At 40.4% G+C, this 23207-nt stretch overlaps 1 protein-coding gene across 2 annotated transcripts in view; it reads left to right on the top strand.

The window, feature by feature from the left end:
* The window catches only part of igf2bp1 (insulin-like growth factor 2 mRNA binding protein 1), a 56219-nt gene extending 39544 nt beyond the window's left edge, over positions 1 to 16675 (top strand). The window contains exons 3-15 of one of the 2 annotated variants that reach the window (XM_042393098.1): positions 2128 to 2176; positions 7040 to 7091; positions 7979 to 8042; positions 9312 to 9605; positions 10935 to 11069; positions 11165 to 11287; positions 11400 to 11535; positions 12964 to 13086; positions 13754 to 13870; positions 14415 to 14489; positions 14664 to 14795; positions 14923 to 15036; positions 16289 to 16675. In XM_042393098.1, coding sequence (XP_042249032.1) covers positions 2128 to 2176; positions 7040 to 7091; positions 7979 to 8042; positions 9312 to 9605; positions 10935 to 11069; positions 11165 to 11287; positions 11400 to 11535; positions 12964 to 13086; positions 13754 to 13870; positions 14415 to 14489; positions 14664 to 14795; positions 14923 to 15036; positions 16289 to 16438 — 1564 coding nt within the window. In that variant the 3' untranslated portion in view covers positions 16439 to 16675. The remainder of the gene's footprint in view (positions 1 to 2127; positions 2177 to 7039; positions 7092 to 7978; positions 8043 to 9311; positions 9606 to 10934; positions 11070 to 11164; positions 11288 to 11399; positions 11536 to 12963; positions 13087 to 13753; positions 13871 to 14414; positions 14490 to 14663; positions 14796 to 14922; positions 15037 to 16288) is intronic. The other variant, XM_042393099.1, reaches the window with a different exon arrangement.
* Positions 16676 to 23207: the final 6532 nt, after the last annotated feature.

The raw sequence follows: 23207 nt of genomic DNA, 5'->3' as shown, positions 1-23207 counted from the left end.
TACTTTTATTTTATTACTTTATGTAAAGGGGAGCAATTAAAAAAAATGCTATAAAAACAATAAAACCCTAACCCTAACCTTAAATCATTTTGCACTTTTCTTGTGATGGAACAGTCCCAGAGTTCCCAAGAAAACACAAGAACTGAACCCCAAGAAGGTCACAAGAAAACGAAGGACGCTTTGTGTTACTAATGTATTGAATGCAGAAGGGGGGAGGAGGGACATCCATATGCAATAGAGAAGTGGTTAAAGATGAGATGCAGCCAAGAAAACATACTCACAAGGCATGGTTACAGTGATAATAGCAAATGTGCAAAACCACACCTGCTCACAACCTGATACAAACACGTTAGCTGGAAGAAATACAGGATTAAGATGCACTTGCACACACATACGACTGCCACCCCTTCTAATCAGCAATCCACCCTTCCCCCACTGTGTGTGGGCGGTTGAACAGGACGCTGTCCCACTGCTTTGCTGTTGATTCAGTGGTTTTCTCCAACAACTGGAGCTCAAGCCCTGTAATGGCGGACTATAGCAGCTGGACTGTGATGTCAGATGAGGTGCAATGGGGAAGTAGACAACCCTCCACCCCCCATCTGCAGAGATGTTTTGATGGTCAGACTCAGAACCCTTATAGCAGCCAGGAACAAAACGTTTCTAGCAGTTTCTCTGCTCAGAGATAGTGGTACAGATGGTGCAGGGATATCAGGACCTCATGGGCAACGCGTCGGGATGATACAAGACTATCTCCATGAGAAAGACACAGAGTGCCCACCCGACTTGCTCATGCACAACTGCTCCATCTGTGAGTGGTTGAAATTGCAAAAAAGGTTTGTTTCTAAAGAAGCATTTGGGCCTAACGTTGAGTTTCCCAAGTTGAGAAATCCCGAGCGAGAATTGAGTCATCAATGTAGGTGAACAAGCCAACAGTGTTGGCTCTTCCTGAATGGATTTCCAAAGCCTGGCTTTTACTCTGGGTACCAGTATTGTTGAGTTGTAGATGTAAATATGAGATCTCTTGTTGCCGAAGTTGTCTTCTTTTGGCAAGAATTGTGTGTGTTCAAACATGCCAAAAAGGAGTGTCTACTTACAGTTGAAAAGGCTTGAAGTAGAACACATGCTGTCTGCATTGCATCATTTGATGTGTGACAGTCGACACCTGTTCACTTCAATTCAAGAATACTTTATTTATCTGTCAAGGGGCAATTTGAGGCGCGCAAGTTTGCAGACAAAGTACACATAAACAGTTCATTCACACACACTGGACGCATCGTATGAAATAGTTATGTTATTGTACAGTTTGTGATATGTGAGATACATGACCATGGATATAATTGGGGTGTCTTAGAAGTTTCCATGATGTGTGATTGGTAAAGCTTAGGTTGGGCAGAGAATTCAGACTTCATTAGAGATTCCTAACCCCTTTCAGACTGTTACAACAAGCCCGGTACAGTACAACCAGGGTGTCTTGTCAGTGTAAAGGAGCAGACACACCCATCCAGTGTTAGGGTTAGCAACCCCAAAAAGATGCTGATTGGAGCATTGGATGGGAGTTTTTAGCTTTTTATTAAGGTGAACGACAAAGAAATGTTTCACCAAAAATAAAAACAACATTTCAGTGAGCACTTTTAATGACATCAAAACACAAAAAAACATGTTTGACACATAAACTTTTTAGCACAATGTGGTTAAGCAGTGATGTGTATGAAGTATGGCGACCAGGTCAGTGGTAGTGATAGTTGAACCAGTCAGAGCTGATGGATGGAGTGTTAGTACACCGTTTTGATTTAGTGTTCGCACCAGAGGAAGTGACTTCAAACAGACTCTCTTCCTCTCTCCACTTGTTTGTCTCTCAAGACACGTTCTGACTTCATTCAGTGCCCTCGTCTTCCTTTCACTCTCTCATCCGGTAAAGTGTTACACCTGTCAGCAGTGTCCACTTCCAACACACACACACACATACACACATACACACACACACACACACACACACACACACACACACACACACACACACACACACACACACACACAGTATTTGACCGCTGAGACACTTGTCTTTCTGTTTGCAGGTTTTTTTTTTTTTAACTTCCTAACATCCTCTCCTTCTTTTTCTCTCCACAGGACCAGGAAGCTGCAGATCAGAAACATTCCACCTCACCTGCAGTGGGAGGTTAGTCCCTTATTCCTCTTTTATTTTTCTTGCTGGGATCATTTACAACCACATGACATTCCTGCCATCCACAACATCTTCACAACGTATTTTAAAATCTGTTGTTTGTCTTGTGCGGGCAAAGGCTCTCTGTAAAAAACAAAACAAAACCATTGGCCAGTTAGCTAGTCAGTAAAGTCTTTGTTGTTTTGTTGATATTTGCTAAAATATATGATATTTCACTGCTGCTCTAATGACCCATACTGTTGTTAGTGTCCTTTTGGAGTCTCTAAATGGCGTTTTTGGGTGTTCAGCTTGACAAAATTGTTATCATTACGTCATTTGGGTCCAGCCTTGTAGCTGTGGTTACATTGTGTTTCCTATTTCACACATACACTCCTTTACTTTAATCTGATGGCAATTTAACAAGTCAGCCTCATGTCTCAGTAAGCACCCTGGTCACTTTTATTAAAGTCACGGTGGCAATCTTGCGAGGTCGGACCTGAAACATTTCAGTGTGACTTTCATTAGACACAAGTCTGAATTAAAGACTGCAGCACAAGGAAAAACATGCAGAGAGAGAAATGTGTGCGTCTTGTTTCACCTTTCTAATATCACTATAATAAATTTAATATCTCATCATCTCTTGTGCACAAAATCGGTTTAATTAATTTGGGAACACTGTGAAAAAGCCAGGTGTTGAGGAGATGGATCTTCTCATATCAGATGAGTCTATAAAAATGATTTTCCCCTTGTGATATGACTGGAGCAGAGGAGGTTAAAAAACCCTCACACGCCCTCTCTGTTTTTTTCAATTTGCATCGATGCCAACAGTTGAATAAATGAATATCTAGTGAAATGCTTTAGATACATGCAGCATGTGAGTAAATAGGAATCAAACAAAAGTTCCAACTAAACATCCTGTCATTCAGTGCTTGTACATGTCAGACGTTGTAAAACAAGCAGCGGAATTTGCTTTCTAATAATGTTAAATTATGAAACTGATGTGAAAATGTGTCAGTGGATTCACTGTGAGGAATGATGGACTGTCACTTGTGTTCACAATGGTCATTAATTAAGGCTTCAACTGCAAAATACATTTAAAATCCATCAGTGATTCAGCCTGTGAACGAACAAAAAGTCTCTTTTTGTGCTGTCATAACATTTTTAACTTGCTCTACTCTCTCTCTGCTCCGTCTCACGCACCAGGTTCCAAATATTGCATAAGCATTGTCTCTTTCAGTAAATATCCCATCACGCCTGAATAAAGCCGTAGGGTTAAAGACACTCCTGTCTGAATGACAAAAAGCCACCACTTTAACAGATAGATGATGAGACCAGGATCATGACCATAGTAAAATAGGTTCAAGAACATTCACATTATATTTTGTGATTTTTTTTGGACCTGTGTGTAAATTAGGGAGTGCTAAGGTGGTGCATTGTAAACTACAGGAACCTTTTGAAATGGTATTACTTGTGATAAAATAACTTTCACATTCTTCCAGAAGCCAAACATTTTCTGCTGGAGTGAACAGACCTGAGCAGCTTGAATCTGCAACCGTTTTTTGGTTCAAAGAGTCTCAATTAGTCTTAGAATATACAACAACTTCAAAACAGCTTTGTGCAGCTGATGAAGTGAAGTCTGACTGTCACTTCTAAGTCATAGCCAAATTCTGTCTTTGTGAAGTGGATGGAGGGGAATGAAAGAAGCAGATTGAAAGTTTGCAGCCTTATAAAGTCCGACTGACAGCATGAAATAAAGGTGGAGTCCCAGCAGCAGGTGATAACTCTGGCAGCCATGTACACCTGCACTGAGCAAAGTTTCTCTGCTCATAGATGAAGACAGAATCCTCCACTCTGAGATTCTGTTTGGATAATACCATCCAGGCTGACCTCACTGCAAATATTTGCAGCACTTGAGGCATGTGTTTGTGTGTGTGTTTGGGGTGTTTATGGGTCATATTTGGTGACTATGAATCATGTGGCCGGGAACCACAAATCTACCAAGCACTCGCAGCTTTGTGTGGAAACGATGACTTTCATTTGACGCTGTAGCGCTGCAGGATGCTGTGCAGCTGAAAGATGATTCTTAATGAGAGCCTAGTGATTAGAATCGGACGTTAACTAATAGTCATGTATTGATCAACATATGGGCTGACTGCTGTAAGCCCTAACCTATTGATTGTGCTGATTGTTGCAGTTATGTCGCCACTTCAGCTGAATGTCAAGCACCAACTACAGTAACATTTAACGACCGCAAGAACCTGATTGGGTAGCCGCAGTGAGCGCCAGGCCCCCTGTGAGCTTGATGATTGTCAACATGTGTACGCATTAACCACTGTGCAACACAACAGTTCAAGCTGCGGGTAGAATTATATACAAATTCAGTCTGAAGTGCTACAAAGTACACGATAATAAAATATTAAAACAAAAGGGTTACTGAGATTTTAAAGTTCATTTGTGGCCTTGAAAACCGGAGCTTTCGACAGCATCACAACATGTTCCTTAGCAGATTTAGTTTGCACAATTGTAAATGTTGCACTCGAAGGACTTCTCCTGCTCATGCTGGCTTAAAGGTTGTTGGCTTGAGGTGAGATTGTTTTGCCTGCTGCTGCTCCCAAGGTCAAGAATACATCTCAGCTTTAAAGCCAACATTGACGAGAAGCCTTGAAAATGCTCAGAAAAATGAACATTTAAACATCTATAATTCCATGACAACCGGGCAGACTACATCTGCTGCATAATGTTTTTAAAGGGGGAATTCAAAGGCCCAATCTTCTTCTTTTAAAAATTCATATGAACACATGATTAGTCTTATTAACACGAATGATGAAAAATCTGAATTTTGTGTGTTTGCCAGCTGTTACAGCTGTTTTCTTGCTCTAATTATTGATGAAAACAAACCTTTAACAACATCAAAAAATGTATGGTTGAAAAATAATCTTACTGAAGGTCCAATGTCCAATAAACTATTGATAAGCCAATTTGAAGCAGTAAAATATGAGCTTTTTTGTATATACATTATATATTTTTTTTCTTTCAATTTAAAAAGGTATTTTTTAACAACAAAAATTAAATAAATTCCCAGTTGGTCCAGATAGCTTATGAGCCTACATTGCAGGCACATTAAACAACAATAAAACTATTGTAATATTAAAGGAATATTATAGAATATGATTTATTTGGCTTCTCTACAGGGCTGGAGGATCAGATACAAAACAGAAAAAACACCATGAACATTTTGCAATACTATTTCCTATCACCTCTGGTTCATATTTCAAGTAGCATATTTCACTTTTAAACTTATGAAATATACAAAATATATGACCTTCTTTGGTCCAACCGCCAACCCCGCAACATTTCTCTGAATATATCATCATTTCTGAAAACTGTAAAACTGTAAGTGCTTTAAATATGATTGAAAAAAAGGCTGAGATATTTTAAAATAAAACTTTTTCTATACTGCAAGACCACAAGACACCCAGAGCAGCAAATGTGTGAATCTGTTTTTCTCTTCGCACTGGCTCCTCCTGCTGAATCTATTCACTTCTCTTTAATCTGTTGATTCATCAAACGAGACCGAAAGCAGGAGATGGGAATGCAGGAAGATCAATAGGCACCATGCATGTGGTGTGTGTTTGTGTGTGAAAATGTACCGTTATTGTTTCTGTGAGGGTGTGGCACACCGCCTGCCTCCTCTGGCAAGCAAGTGCCTGTGGGAGTGGCTCTGTGTGCGTGTGTGTGTGTGTGCGTGTGTGAGTGTGAGTGTGAGTGTGTCATTCGATTCTCTCCCTCTCTTTCTCCGTATCTCCGCTGGCCCGATGCTGCCATCTGTGTCCACACGGGGGCGACGTCTCTCCGCAAAACTGAATGAAATGTGTCATTTAAATGCTTGTGAACCTCTATTAACATGAGGGGTTCAGGGTCAGAGGTCACAGCATCCAGAGGACAAATGAATAATCATTGAAGAGAGAGGTGCTGACACTTCGCCTAAAAATGAAGCTGAGTTGAGTAGAGCAGTAGATCAGGAATCAAATTTTAAAAAATGTATATGTAGATGTTAAAATGAATCATCAGGTACAACACATGTTACAACACAAGCTCTTTAGTATATGTTTATTTCATTGCATATATTTGCAATTTTAGAGGCAAATTTCTAGAAGAGAAACAAACACAGGATCACATCTTTAATCTACATCAGTATTTCGTTCGGTGCTTTAATGTGAGACATCAGCCTTCAGTTATTTGTATATCTGAGGGTGTGTTGTGAGTCTCTGAGAGGCTTCACTATTGTTTTAGACACAAAAATTAGTCTGTCAAACTATTCACTCAGCCAACAATAATACTTTACTAACAACACTATGAGGCAACATTTTACAGAGTGTCTTTAGGATCCTCCCATGTTGAGACACATAGTAGTTAGTTCCACTTCCCCTCTCTCTGCAACACCCCTGTTGGATCTCCATCCAGCACTTATCATCTGACCTGTAGCACCAGCACTCAGAAACAGCAACAAGAAGCTACCTGTTAAATGCCAAGTTGTCTTTTGGTGTTATTATCATCATCACTGTTTTCTTCAGTTCCCCGTCTGTGCATATGTCAAATCAATTCCCTCACACTCTGTAGTCACCATGAGTTAACTGTATCTGCATTTATTTCTTCATATGGACATGATTTTAGACCACTTCATTGCTGTTTTTGTTTGATCTCTGCTCTCTGTAGTTAAGATGTTGATAAAAACCACAACTTCTTGAGTCTTTTCCAGTGTCTCTTTAGGCTCAGGTGCATTTTCTCTCTTCACTATTAATTACCGTAGTGTACTCTACATTTCCTTTGCATTTCCCTCATGGACTGACAGTGTTCTTTGCTCTCTCTGTGTATCAGGTGCTGGATGGTCTGTTGGCCCAGTGTGGAACCGTAGAGAACTGTGAACAAGGTAAGACCTCTGAGCTTTACCCTCAAGGAACTCTCTCTGGTTTGTGTACACTAGTGGCACCACACCATAGTTTTGAAAATGACCTAGCAAGAGAAGAGAAAGTAGAAGCAAGTTAAAAGCTCCAAAGTGTTTTCCTCTGTGCATTGTTGTGGCTACATGCAGTGCTTTGCTGGCCCCAAGTGGTAGCAGGGTGATGTGTGCTGTGTTCATTCTCAAAGTTAGTTTTTACCTAATACACAAAAATCATGCAGTGGTGTCACTGGGCCAACTGTCTTCAATATATAATTCTTTCAGATCAACATGTCTACTATATGCAGTGTGGTTTATCCCAAATAGTACATGCCAAGCTCACTTCAGAGGAAGAAGAAAGTCTTTAGCAGACACATTGGTGCAGCATCTGCAGTAGTTGTATGTGGGTGTTGCTCCAGACTGTCAGGGTAGTGATTGACCCCTAAACATGTAGTCATCAGTCATACTCGTTGCCATGAGCAACTTCACCATTAATGATGAAATACAAAAGTAGAAACAAAAATACAATGGCTCTAAATTATTATTGCAATGTCACTAGTTTGGTTTGCTGATGGTGTTTACAGACAACTCTACTACAACCAAAGTTGGTCAAGTTGGATCTCATCTCTGAGTTTACTTAAGGAAAATGAGGCAAATCAGTCAAAGAATGAGCATGCAGCCAGCTTTGTACAACAGCACACTTTGTGATTTAGCTTGATACAACTGGAGCAACTACTGCAACTTTCATAAAGTTCTTGAGCTACCACAGCTGTAGATACCGCACAACAATCCACATCTTTACTGACACATGAACAAACCTAGGTATGCTGTATTTAAGAGTCTGTCTCTCTTGCAAACTTGTCTTGTCTCTCTCTCAGTGAATACAGACAGCGAGACTGCCGTGGTTAATGTTACATATGCATCCCGGGAGCATGCCAGGCAGTAAGTTCCTTCATCGCTCTTTAATATCTTGTTGAAACTCTTTGTCTTTTTCATTTCATTCTTCCCTTTTGTCACTGTTTTTCTCCTTGGTTTAAAAACGACTTCCCTCTTTCATATTTTACAGAATACTTTAGTGTGTTAGAGCTGGATTTGTGTATTCATGCCTTTTACTGTAAATCACTGCTTTATGTTAGTGTTTCAAATAACTAAAGTTACATTATAGTTATATAGATTTCTATAATTGTTATTGATTTTCCCAATAGAGCCGCAGGGAGAACAGGTTGCATGTTCTACACTGTACGGGTGCCATCTAGTGGTCATTTAAAAAAACTACAACTTCAAACTTAAGCTTTGCTCGTGGGTCTTATCTCATGTCTTAACAGCGGTAGAAGCATTGTGATCTTTTACTGAAGTAAAATTAGCATTAGCACTGTAGAAATATTCTGTAACAAGCAAAAACCATGCATGAATAATTTTACTCACGTAGAAGTACAAAGGTATGAACAGAAAAATATGTTTAAGTACCAAAAGTCAAGCGCAATAGGCTACAGAATGTTATATTCTATTGTTTTCATGTTTTGAAATTGGTTGGTCATTCATGGTTGTGGTGGACCTAATTTGAACAACTTGATATACTGTTGAGTAGTTAAACACGTCATATTTTATCAGCTGATTAGATGTTTTATATTAAAAATATAGCTTTTCAACATAACCATTAATTATACTGTAGCTGTAAATAAATGTAGTGGATTAAAAAATACTTTCCTCTGAAATGTGGTGCAAAGTAGCATAAAAGCAAAGTACAAGTACCTCAAAATAAGTACAGTACTTGAGTAAATGTACCCAGTTTACATTCCACCACTGTGTAATAATAAGGAACACACTGTTTGAGTTTCTTCATTTTCTTATGAAAAATAGCAATGTACAGATATATAAAGATGCTATTTTGGATATTATAATGATTAAAGTCCAGCAGTGTCCCTCACTTATGTACATCCATGATCTCACCTCTATTAATGTGTTCACAGAGTTATTACTAAGTTATTGCTACTATCAGTTTGATAATATTCATCATCATAATATGTAATCATTACTGTTATTATAACTGACATACACAGCAATAAAAGTAGACAGAAACATAATTCCTCAGTAATGGCTGTGGCCTTTTATGAAAATATTAAAATAAATATTAAAAGTATTCAAAAGGTTTATATTAAATGCACAGGGATGCCACTTTTTTAATTATATGTGTTTCTCTGTCCCTCACAGAGCCATCCAGAAGCTGAATGGATACCAGTTTGAGAACAACGCTCTGCGTGTCTCCTACATCCCTGATGAAACCTCAGAGCTGGAGGGAGGCCAGCGGGGGCCTGATAATGGCCGGCGCCCTGGTTACGGGCCCCGTGGCGGGCCTCGCGGCGGGTCCCCGAGCTCTGGGATGCCCTGCAAACCTCAGCATGCCGACATCCCTCTGAGACTGCTGGTACCCACACAGTATGTGGGAGCCATCATCGGCAAGGAGGGAGCTACTATCCGCAACATCACCAAGCAGACACAGAGCAAGTGAGTGCTGATCTGATCTATGTGTGAATGTGTGTTTAACAGTAATGCACAGAGTCCACAGTTTATCCTTGTTGTCCTATTAGAGCTGCATATTTGCAAAAATAGATACTGTTACTTTTTCCAAAATGAAAACAAGAATGGTGAGTTTTTAATTTTGGAAAAAGGCTGTTTAGGAGGCAATAAAACCACTAATCACTTCCACAAACACACATGGCACTACTTTAAAATAAATACGCCCAAAATATTCTGTTTTTTATATCCCATATGGACTCTTAAGTCACACTATTTGTAACTTAAAAAACCTCCTAATAAATATATATATGTTTATCTGTCTGTACTACCTCCTGCCTTTGTCTCAGAAGCAAAAAATCACATTAAAAATACATATAAACAAATAAAATGTACAAACTAAACAGTGGGTTATGAAAACAATTTGTATATTTATATCACCATATAATTGTTTGATTGCTCAGTCTACACCATTTGCCCCTTTGCTAAAATCCAAATTTTTTCCTGACCACTGTTCATCTGTTTACCCATTCATGCATTCATCTTCAACCTATTTTGTATTTACTCTCCACCTTGTGTACAATATTGTCAAAATTCAACAGGACACCACATATCTCTTGACAGGTCAGGTCAGTGTAGGACTGCACCACTTTGGGGAGGGGCCGTTAATTTACTCTCTTACTGTAGATTTGGTTGTTATCTGATCTGTATGTATATTTTTTAATGTATTCGTCTGTCAGTTCAGCTCCAGCAAAGCTCAATAGACTCTTATTAGCCTGCAACACCGGCCCAGAACAGTACCACCAATGTTTCACATCACGTTATAGCACATTTAAGTTTGATTTGCTTCTGTGGTTCATTTGTAGAATTGATTTGCAGATTCATGTGTATACTGTAGTGAAATGTGGTGAAGTCAAAAGTAAAAGTAACTCCTCAGTAATTACTGAACCTGGTGAATAGAGTGACTTAACCCTTTCAGCCTGAGGAACTAGAGTGTCCCATCAACATGGTTCTTATATCCCTGAAACCTCCATGGAATTTCCTGTATCCATTCATATATTTGTGCTGTGTTGAAAACTTTTGCACACAAAGACAAAAAACTATGAAATTTCAATGTACATTTTTAGTTCCCCCTGCCATTTAAGTCTCCTATAACATGTATAACAGTATTCACATGCAGAATGATGGAATTTCTGAATAGCCTTACTTGTCCTAAAAAATAAGAACAAACAATACATGGCATGCTATTAAAAATGAGCAGAAACACTCCAGGGTTCAAAGAGTGAATAAAGTCTTTCTGATCTTTTTCCTTCGCTGCAGGATTGACGTGCACCGCAAGGAGAATGCAGGTGCTGCTGAGAAGCCGATCAGCATCCACTCCACCCCTGAGGGTTGCTCCGCCGCGTGCCGCATGATCCTGGACATCATGCACCAGGAGGCTAAAGACACCAAGACGTAAGTTTAAAAGAGCAATCCATGTAAACAATGTTAAAATAACATGATCCTCAACGGTTACCCTAATGAAGCTCTACTTTGGTTTGTGTTTGCAGTGCTGATGAGGTTCCTCTGAAGATTCTGGCTCACAACAACTTTGTAGGACGCCTGATTGGAAAGGAGGGACGAAATCTGAAAAAAGTCGAGCAGGACACAGACACCAAGATCACCATCTCCCCGTAAGACACACACACACTCACTCTCTCTCTCTCTCTGGAATATTTAAATAACAATCTCTCTATGCAACAATCGCTCTATGTATCAGTAATAAACCTCCTGTGATGGTTGCAGTCTTCAGGACCTGACACTGTACAATCCAGAGAGAACCATCACACTCAAAGGCTCTATTGAAGCCTGCTGTCTGGCCGAGGTGGAGGTCATGAAGAAGATCAGAGAGGCCTATGAGAACGACATTGCTGCTATGAATGTGAGTCTACATGCACACACACCAATATCACCACTACACCAATACACAGCTTGAAAAATCACTAAAATTCTTTCAATTGCAGTGACAAGTTTAAATATGGACACATCAAAAGTTTGATGTCTGTGAAGATTCTCAGTCATCCAGGTCATGGTTATCCAAGGAGGGTTGAATCAAGGGCAATTGGACTTCTTGGTTGTAGATACTTGGAAGACGTTTCACCTCTCATCCAAGGGGCTTCTTCAGTTCTAACTGACTGTTGTTAGAGTTGTCACATGTGAATGGTTGTTAGGTCTCCTGGGAACCTCCAGTGACTCTAACGACTACTGTTACAATAGCCAGGAGCACTAACAAACCAAGTCGTATCAATGACCTTGATAATGACCCCACAGAGGTTAAATACCTGGGACTGCCCACCAGTCAGTTAGAAGTGAGGAAGCCCCTTGGATGAGAGGCGAAATGTCCTCAAGTATCTTCAATCAAGTCCAGTTGCGCTCGATTCAACCCTCCTTGTGTTTGTGTTAAATCATGACTCCGTAGACCTCCACAATCAATGCATCGATAAACCGCTAGTTTCAGTTTTAGTCTACAAAGCATGATGTGTAATGAGAATATAACGTTTTCCATGTAAGCCACTTTTTTGTAAAGTACCTAAGTACAGCAGTCATATACATTCAGTATAGTAAAAATTCTGAGTGTCAAACATGCACTGAGGAGACTATAATAGTGATTTTGTATGTTTTTGATTATTGAATCATGTTTACATCACTGATGACCATTTCCCAATACTGTTTTTGATCTAATTCCTATAGCCCCAAAGTGTTCAGTACTGAATAAATAAAAAAGACATCATGACATAAACAAGAACATGAATAAATGTTGTAAAATATAGAAATGAACCAATAAACTGTGAAATAATTTCAGAATTTGTTAAAACTCATTATTATAAAACTACTTACTTAATTCCTCTTATTTTCAAAAATAAGATTGTTATTGTAGTTCATTTGTATCTGATCATAGACATCTTAATTTCTTATACTGGTATTTTTCCCAACTATTATTTCATGTCATATTTCATGACAGAGGAGTTGTCACCTGTCAGTGCTCCAATCACATGCTTTCAACCAGCTGCTGTTGTAAAAAAACACAGTATAAAGAAACGCTAACCAGTCTCTCCTTTCATTTGGCTCAACAAGGCTGCACAGGCTATCTATTGTACTTAGCCAGCTCACTAGCAAGGCTGGGTTGTTAGCTTGGATCATTACATGCATCAAAGTGATACCCAAAGTGATTATTTCATAATTGCTTTTTATGTATAGAATAATATATATTGATTCATTTTAACATTGGCATGAGAACCAAGACATCAGATTTCTCCCCATGCACACACAAGTAAACCTCCAGATGATCTCTAACCTGCTGTCTCCACAGCAACAGACCCACCTGATCCCTGGACTGAACCTGGGTGCTCTGGGCCTCTTCCCTTCTTCCTCCAACATGCCCCCCCCACCGCCTGGAAACGCTGTCTCTGGTGCCCCTTACGGTTGCTTCGGGGTAAGGAAACCTGCTCTTTAGATGACCAAACACCACCAGAAGGTGGTCACAAAGACTCCCCCTCTTCTAACACATTGCTTTTTTTTGAAACCTCATAACTCCATTTTTTCTGATTTATTTTTTTTTTATTTGAAGGTATCATTGTTTTTTTCTGAAATGTTCAAATTGAGGTGACAGAGCTGTTCCTTGATACCAGACACTAAAACTGCTATCCCCTCTTTCTCTAAATTGGTACATATCACTTTATCATGTTTTTATTTTTCATGAATTTGAACCAGGCTATCCATCACTGCATCTCTGAATAGCAAAGTTCAGTGATGATGTCATCTGGAGATAAATGGAATAGAGGGAATATTAGTGGATAAACCACAAAAAGTGTCACCTGATGAGTCCTCATAATCAGTCCTCAGTTGTCTGTTTTTGTATATGTTGACTGTTCTCTCTGTACATTCTCTCTGTTCGCTCTGTACATTTGTTTTTAGGTTGACTTTTTATTTCTAGTCTTAAAGCACACTACAAATGAGGATATTCACCAGCTGTAGTCTTTCCTTTTTTATGAGGTGCTGGCTGGTATTTTCTTAAATACTATGAAGCTGAGGAAACAACATCTTATTCTCAAATAAATATTCAGTTTATGTAATGAAGTCTGTGCTTTATGTGTTCTCAGGCTCCAGAGCAGGAGACAGTCCACGTGTACATCCCAGCGCAAGCAGTGGGAGCCATCATTGGAAAGAAGGGACAGCACATCAAACAGCTGAGCCGCTTCGCTGGGGCCTCCATTAAGGTCTGTACTTTACAAGTTTACCAGACATGCAACATGTTGAGTAGGAACAGCTGAAAAATGTAAGAAATAAAACTATCACACAGTCTGTTTACATTTAAAGTATTTGGGTCCCAACTCATTTTAGGGCCTTTTTCATTGAAAGCTTATGTATGTCTGTAAATTACTGAAAATATGATTAATTCACAAATGTTTTATGGTTTACAGACATACATGAGATACTGTGTGAAAGCCCCACATCAGCTCTTTCAACTGGTTTTCTCAGCTTGTCTCTACATGATGTATATAAATAGTTATGTTATTATAAAGAAAACATACTCTGTGTATTTACTGATGAAAAGACTGACTTTACATGTCAGTCTTAAATAGAGGTAGTGTGTTAATTATACATACCATTTGGAATTCCTTTGTTAAAATACCATTATTATGAGAAATACTATAGTACTTTTTGGTAGGAGAATCCATAACTTTGTGTCCCCCTGCTTCTGAAACCAAACCTACACCCTTAAAGACCAACGATGCATTTCTTTATTAATCTCCTCTCCAGATCGCCCCAGCTGAATCTCCAGACTCTAAAATGAGGATGGTGATTGTGACAGGACCCCCTGAGGCTCAGTTTAAGGTAAAAACCATAGACTGTATAAAAATATGACTCGCTTTTGGAGCCAGCCTCAAGTGGCCATTAAAGGGACTGCAGTTTTTGGCACTTCTGCATTGGCAACAAGATGTTGCCATCTTAATACATGATCACATCACTGTTGATGTATATGATTATTTAATTATCTCCCTCCTATAGGCTCAGGGCAGAATCTACGGCAAACTGAAAGAGGAGAACTTTTTTGGTCCAAAGGAGGAGGTCAAACTGGAGACTCACATCAAGATGGCTGCCGCCGCTGCAGGAAGGGTCATTGGCAAGGGAGGCAAGACGGTAAGCCACCTGCACCTTACACTCTGTTCCCTCCACCTTTTAGTTGCCTCCCTTGCTATTCAAGCCTACAACCTTTAGCCATAAGGTTGTTTCTGCCTCCTCACATAACTAAATTCTGTGTTTCCAGGTGAATGAGCTTCAGAACCTGACAGCAGCAGAGGTGGTGGTCCCCAGAGAACAGACGCCTGATGAAAACGACCAAGTCATTGTCAAGATCAATGGACATTTCTACGCCAGCCAGGTAGGCTACTCCTCCTACTGTGTTGCCTCATCAAGCTTTAACATATAATTTAGTCAGTGTAAGAGCATGTAACTAAAGTGCCACAAATAATTCCATCAACAAAAGAACAAATAATACATAATGTATGTTACAGCTGCAACATTATTTCTAGTATGTACAATCCTCAAATTTTAGTAACAAACCTATGACTTTAATATTATTGATATACATTGAATTGCTACCATATCTTTATTTACTTGAGGTCACAAAGTCCACATCTTATATGCACATAGTGATGAATGTATGCTATTTATTTACATGAAATGTCTGAATTTGTTTTGAGGTCAAGTGGCTAGAGTATGCCTTGTTTTAGTTGTATATACTGTTACTGGCATATGCCACTGCTGACTGTATGTCACTTGTCCTCCACTGACAGATATCACTCCCAACCCACATTTACACCTTACATCTTACTAGCATTAAAATGCCCTTTAAACATTCGACATAATGGCCATTGGCATCTAACTAGCGTTTGTGGTCAATCAGTGACATGTTACGGTGACATTTAACACTGCAGCTACTTCATGTAACATACCAAATACAATTTTATAAAAGTAATGAATGTAAATTTTTTTATGCTTTTATCATTAAAACTTTTTCCAGCAGGCTATGCTATCCATATAGGGCTAATATGTAGTTATGGCTAGCCCTGGAAGCGTAACTACCAGTAATGCCAATGCGATAGGGTTTTCTCTGTGGGACTTGGTAGCGTCATTTCTTCGTCTGTATTACTTCCTTATGGTGTACCTCAAGGCTCAATTCTGGGCCCTATTCTTTTCTCTATTTACATGCTTGGTCACATAATTAGTAAACATGAAATATCTTTTAATTTTTATGCAGATGATACTCAGTTATATCTACCTTACTCATACTTGTAAATTTCTCCAGCTTAAACTTGTTTTAATTGATATTTTTGGCCACTTGAGGGCAGTGGGAAAAACTGTAAACACAACATTGACATATCGTCACCTTATAAAGCTTATATGATTAATGTGTCCAGTATACACTCTTCTTTTAGCTTTTGTGTGCTCTTCACCATCTTCTCAGAGAAATTTCTTTCTCTTCAGCTGCTAAATGCTCAACTGTGTTTACTTGCTAGTCACTAACTTTCTCTGTCTGCAGTGTGGTGTTGGCATAGGTAGCAAGTATATTTACTCCTGAATCTTGTGATTTGTGCAAATTTCATTTCATTCATCTCCTCTTTGTCCTCCAGCTGGCTCAGAGGAAGATCCGGGACATCCTGACCCAGGTCAAACAGCCACAGAAAGGCGGGACGGGCTCCTGTCCTCAACCCCAGGGCTTCACAGAGATGGGCAGCCCTACACAGGGACTGAGTCAGGACCACCAGCCGCGCAGGAAGTGAGGGCCCCCGCACCATACTCACACACTGTGGGGCGCCCCCCCGCCTGACGGACAGACAGACAGACACATGCACGGACGGATAGACAGACGGACGGACGGATACAGGAGAGCGACACACGGACCCAGCGATAGACAGGGAGAGATATAAAGAGGGAGGGAGTACGCCCGATAGCCAGAGAGATAGATTGGCGTTTAAAGAGAAAGAGAAGATGAATCAAATCAAAAGTTGAAATGAATAAAAAAGAGGATTAAGATAAAAAGAGACATGAGAACAGAGACCAGATGCCAGGCCAGAAGAGAGACTGAGTGAGGATGGAGGGATGAAGGAAAAGAGGGATGGAGAGAGGGAGGGGCAGTGTCCTCCTAGTGTGCCTTAGAGGGGCTACAGCCAGCTCCTCATCTGCTGCAACTTTAGCAGATGAGATGGGTTTAAACAACAGGGCTGACATTACTCTCCATGTAAGGATGGAGCCTTACTGCTGTTGTTTACACCTGTCCACATATGTTCACATTTGTTGCAGAGGGGAGAGGCTGGCTGGAGAAATCTGAGACACACTAGCAGGGGCCCATTTGTCCCTCAGTCGCCCCCCTACAGACCTCTCCAACCATCTGCAGTCAGTCCTATATTTTAAGGGTGGTTTTTTTAAACATAGAGATATATGTATAGAAATGTTTTATTCAGAGCTATTATTGATAGAATGCAGTGAGGCGGAGCCGGGAGAGGGAGCATGGAAACTGCTGCAGCGGCACAGGGGGATAGGTCAAGGGTCATTCAACCCACCCCTAATCCCCTTAGCCAATGAGAGTCTAGAAGAGGGGCCGCAGATGTTAACACTGCTCTTTAAAGACCTCTTCGAATAGCGGAGAGATTGGACGAAAAAAAAGAAAAAAAGAAGAAAATATGAGGTTGTAAATATATAATCTTCATGTAAATGTTAAGAAATGCTGCGTCTGGCCGCCTTGCCTTTTTTTAAAAGGGGTCTTTTGTATATTTCCCAGTCCCTCGTCTATGATACGTAGCATAATGTAGCCTACAACAAGGCCAGGGGCAGGGGAGGTACTGAGCACCCCCTTCCACGTTTAGCCGTGTGGCGGAAGGCGCAGCAAGAGACAGTAAGGGGAGCAGAGGTCGCAGCTGGTCCTGCAGTTCTATTGCAGCGGCTTAGCTCACGCATGTGAAACCAGTATAAAATAAACCAACAACTTTAAAAAAACAAAACAGCCAGCAGCTATGCTAGCTGGCTAGCGGCCCGCACCTTAAACGGCATATTTTATATATATTATATATATATGATATGTGAGTTAGCCCGGCCCCTCGGGTGAATGTATTGAAGGCAGCGAGTCAGGTGTGAGATTTTGCTACACCTGTATGAATAAGTCCTGCAATGACAGACAGACAAGGTGTGTCTGAGACTTTCTGCTCATTGCCTTCCTCCAGCGCTGGATATTCAAGGCCAGTCTTGGACCAGATGGCTTTTTCCTCAGAGGAGCTGAGGTCTTTAAGACCATCCCTGCACTGAAGTCATGTTTGTTCTTTTGGACAAAGATGGCCTCTAATGCTTGTAGTAATAAAGGAAGTCTGGGGCTGGCCTTGGCTGAGCGCAGGAACCAAAAGGCAAAGTCTTCCAAAGCTCCTTGCCTTGAGTTCAGAGAAGGTAAAATCAGACAGAAGGGAAGCGGCTTCCTTGTTCTCTCTCCCGATCTGCTGAAGGCCTGTGGGCGGAGCCTCCAGACCCTGCCTGCGTATGATAATGAGGGGCGGGGTCTATGCCTGGACGCTCTCGCCAAGATTAGAACAGATTAGAGAAGAAATGAAAAAGAAAAAACCTACCTCAGGGTAAAGTTACCTCAGTATTCCTAACTTTTCTTTGCTTGCTGGTGTTTTATATAAGAAGAAAAAAAAGAAAAGAAGAGCTGATAGTCCTGAATATTTTTTATTTTTTTAAGGAAAAAAAGTATTTTTTTTTAGGTATTGTCTTGTTGCTTTGGTTATTTTTTTCTGTTTTTTGGGTGTGATGATGATCGAATGAGCTCAGGATGACGAGGAGGCTGTTTTTCGTTTTTTCAGCAGAGAGAGTTAAAATGCTGGTCTAGAGAGGAAATAGGTCGAGTGCCATTTTGCCTTTTTTTTTTTTAGGTGAGGGAACATGCTCTCCGTCTTCCTGAAGTGTGATTGGAGCCGTTGTCTGAAACAGAATTTGGCCAATGGGGAGTGGTGTTAACTCGAGAGGGGGTCCTAAAGTGCACACGGTGACCAAACACGCTGCGTCATCAGAAGGGGTGATACCAGTAATACTTACTAACGTGTATTTGACTGCTTCAGAGGACCAACAACCTCCTCCTCAGGTCGCATTATATCACTGCGACTCCCCATTTTTCGTGGCTACTGGCCTGCCCTGTGCCCTGAAGGACCCTCCTCTCCTGCCTTATTGTGATGACATCATCATCAAGCACCAAACATTATGAGAGGGCTTAAGTGTTCAAAATAACTTCAAGAGGTGATGTTTCTCACCCACAAAGAGGACACATGAATGTGAGCTTTTTAAGCCACGTTCACCCTGTCCTCCTCAACCTGTCTCATCTGGAGGTTGGGAACTTGTCAGATCAGAGTTGTGTTGAATGCATCAGCATAGTAGTCCATCTACAGTGTAACTGTGCATGGAGACTGAAGGGGCATTCTACCTACACACACACCCACACCTGAACTAGCTCTGACTTCTCTGAATGTGAATATTTATTACCTGTGCACTGACCACGACACCTCAGAAGCTCCCTGTTGGCTACATGTGCGTGAGTGTGTGTGAAAGCGATTGCAGGTGTGGGTGTGTTCGCTGGTTTTAAATGTTCATTTTTGTCAGGGGGTGTGGTTGGGTGAAACTTTGGAGAAAAAAAAAGCAGAAAAAAGTAGGACGAGAACCTATGGCCCTCCATCTGTGACCAAGGAGGGAGAAATCCAAAACCTTTAGAAAAAATGGGAGCAAGAGAAAAAGAGCAAGAGAGTTTAAAAACAACATTAACACAGCTGAGTAATAGATTAAAACCTGTACATAAGATGTTAAAAGGTGATCACGATACTTTTTGTATTTTTGGAGAAAAAAGCATAAAAAATCAAAATGGGAATAGCCGTAGAGAGAGTAAAGATTGCGCCAAGCCAAGTCACTGAAGGACACTGCCAGATAACTCACAGTCTTTTTAATGTCTTGCCTGTGCTTGGTGACACCGCCAGTCTTCATCGGCTCCCCCACCAGCTCACCATCAAACAGGGAAAAGTCTATTCTACCGTGTCTATGCTTCCATTTTTGTCCAGAGGTGGTAACTTCACAGCTCAACATGAAGTTGTCCTGTGTTAAGTTTCCACCTCTTTCCAAACCATAGAGCTCTGTTCACAACCACCAAGACACACTATTCAGGATTCATTATTCAGCCTGCAGCCATTTGGATTGGTTAGGATTCATTTCTTTTATTTTTTTTATTTTTTTGGTTTTATTTAGTTTTGACGATACAGCAAGCTTTATTTGGACGTGACATCTGGGGACGTTCTGTTGCACTAATTGATGAAATATGTCGACAACGTCAAACTATCGAAAACGACTGAGAATCTCCTGTAACACCCGAAACTCGACGCAGATCTTTAAAGAAAAAATGTGGAGAGTGAAGGGAAGAGGAGAAGGAAGGATGGAAGGAGTGGAGGAAGGATGGGAGGTGGTAGAGAGAAGCCTCTGTATCACTTACACAAAAACCTCTACCATCTCCTTTCTTATTTTACCACCCCTCTCTGTCCTTCCACAAAACACTCTCCTCGTTTGTTTTTGCCCTTCTGTACTCCAGGAGAAGAGTGAGATGTTTTATTTCCTTTTTATTTAAAAAAAAAGAAAAAAAAAAAAGAATCATTTCATTTTTGGAGCGGGCGGGAACGTCAGGGTCCCTCGCCCTCTCTTGCGCTGGTCTCCATCGTGTTCGTTTTGCTCACTTCTGTTCAAGACCTTTTCGATTTCTTACTTTAACCACCAACTTTTTTTTTTTTTTTTACTATCGATGTTCTGACTTTTTTTTTTTTTGAAAATGAAAATAGTTGAATTTGATCATGTTTTGTTCTTTTGTTTTTGAATGCACAAATCTATTAACAAAACAGCTACTAAACACGATGAACTACTAACATGTAGCTCAGTGCATGACAGTAACTGTGCCAAACACACAGGAAGGGTCTCAGTCCAAAATGCAGTAGAGCCATTTTGAGCAGATAACCTGTAATACTGAACTCATAGAAAGGGTCTTAAGATAACTTCAGTAGCATTTTGGAGTGAAGGTTACTTCATTCAAATGGTGATCTCATCTTGGAGCTGAACTCTTCTCATCTTGTTTTTCTATGTACAGTAGAGACAGTAGCGACAGTACACTTTAGGCTTGTTGTGTCTCCACACACAAAACACAAGACAGAGCACTGAGACACACACCGTGCTACCTTTAGCTCCTGCTCTGTGGCAGTAAGAACGGCTCACACAAAAAGCAGAACCGCCTCAATTCTAAGCCCTGCATCCCGACAGGGACAGCCGCAAGGAAATCAGATCTGGATCATTTCCGTTTGACTCTGGGCCTAAAAGTGCAAGTTGAGGGATATATTGAAGAGTTGTATCAGCTAGTGGACAGAGTTGCCACACATAAATTTAAGTATCAAACTTAGAAGATTTTGTTGGATTAAGCTTATTCCAAGACTGTTTAAAGGACCATACCAGTGTTTCTGTCATGTTTTATCCCATTTACTATAAATTGCTACTTAATATTACTGATGGCCATTTTCTAAAACATATTTACCACATAACAAAACATACCACATTTAGTATTCATTTGTTTACATTAATTTCACTATGATACAATCAACAACACATAAAACATGAAACTGGGTACCCCCCTCGAGGACCCACCTTAGTTGATATTGTACCTTGATGATGCAAATAATCAAATGTCACATTAAATGTACACTGTGGAGTTTTCTCCTAAACAGCCAGAGCTAAGTGTTATGCACCAAAAGATCTAACAAACATTTTGAATTAATTTCCTTCCTCATAAAACATCTACCAAGCAGATTTTTCTTTCTGAAAAATTTGAATCATGGATTGTTTACATCCATGTTTGCCAGCTCAGTCTTCTCTTCCCTGGATTTTGCTGGGGCATTGCAAAATTTCTTTACAAAACCACCCAGGTGATGTAATAAACCTGTCAATCTGTGGCATAGTGTCTATTAGCATAAGTGTTTATTACATCATCCAGGTGGTTGTGTTCAAACCCACTCATCAAAACAGTGCTCCTTCTGGGGCAGCTTGAGGTTTGCCCAGCTTTACCTGATCCAGCCTCCCCAGTGAACATCATGTCTGCTTTTACTATCATCAAAATTATTATTTCCTGGTACTGCAGTGAAGATCAGTCTGTGATAACATGAACGTGAACATAATGTTCACTGTGGTGGATTGCCTAATTCAAGCAACTTTAAACACCTGCAATGACCGATTTTTTTTTTGGCTACATGATGGCAGCAGAATCAGTGTTCACCAGCTAATTTCTAACTTATGTCTGTCTGTTGTTTGGTGTACAGTGGGTTTAGAGCTTCTTTTTGCTGAAAACAGCTGCCTTCTGTGGCCAAAAATGATGTCATGAGAGCGCTGACACTAAACCAAAACTGTAAAGTTGTGGGTGATAAAACCAAAATGATAAGCTGAAAATGCTGTGGAGAGTTGAGGGGAACTAAAGTTGGGTGATAATTCTCTGTAGTGAGATGCATGTAAAGTAATTGAAAGGCACATACATCTAAAACACTACAACATGCTTTAGAAAATGGTCAGCACTGATGTTAAGTATATACATGGGCTTAAAAACTCACTGTTATTGTCCTTTGTAGATTCCTGGCAACACTGCTGTCAGTCAAAAGGCAGTTTCACTCAAAGATATATGAATAAGCTTGGAAATTCAGACTTCAGGGTTAACTGCCCGGCTTCTTGTTTGTGGCTTAATAGGCCTTACAGTATGTAGCTTGGCCCTGACAGATGGTAAAAAACAGACAGACTACAAGCTCTTGAGAGGACAGTTTGCCATAAAACGATGCAAGCTCCTCCATATCGTGTACCCCCCGTACCTCAGCAGAAACGGGCTCCAGTCATTTTGAAACAAAACGGAGACCCGGCAGAGGGACACCCTACGGAGACGAAACAAACAAACCTCTTGACACATAACTAGGAACGCTACCTCAAAACAGACGCAAACTCAGCTAGAAGATTGTTTCTTTTATTTTCTTTTATTACAAACAGACAAGAGCAAATAGTCAGTCAGACAGACAGAAAGGACGGACAGTCTATGTTATAGTCACAATTTTTTTTTTTTCACTCTTCGACTTTAATTTATTTTTCGGTTTTTGAAATTTTACCTCTCCAGCTTAGAGATGGGACTGTAAAAATAAATGAGTAAATAAAAAATGACAAAAAAGACAAAAAAACCCAATATGGACACATTGTGGTGCAGGGTGGCGTGGGGCGAGGGCAGCTGGGATGAGGATTTCCCTCACGGGGTCGGGCAGAATTTTCAGTAACCTGATTGGCCCAGGTGTGGCCCAATCATAAAGAGGTGTTAACTTGCATTTGCTGCTCTGGGAACAGTTTTTTATTTTACTGTTCAATGTCAATTCCAGCCAGCAACCTCACTTTTTTTAAAGGAATGAATACTGCTTTGAATCAGAACTGAACACCGCAGGTTTTTCATTTAGCTGCCTCACACCGCTAAAA

This window comes from Thunnus maccoyii, chromosome 18 (assembly GCF_910596095.1).
Source record: "Thunnus maccoyii chromosome 18, fThuMac1.1, whole genome shotgun sequence".
Classification (NCBI taxonomy): domain Eukaryota; kingdom Metazoa; phylum Chordata; class Actinopteri; order Scombriformes; family Scombridae; genus Thunnus; species Thunnus maccoyii.
This window is presented reverse-complemented; position numbering and strand designations above follow the sequence as displayed.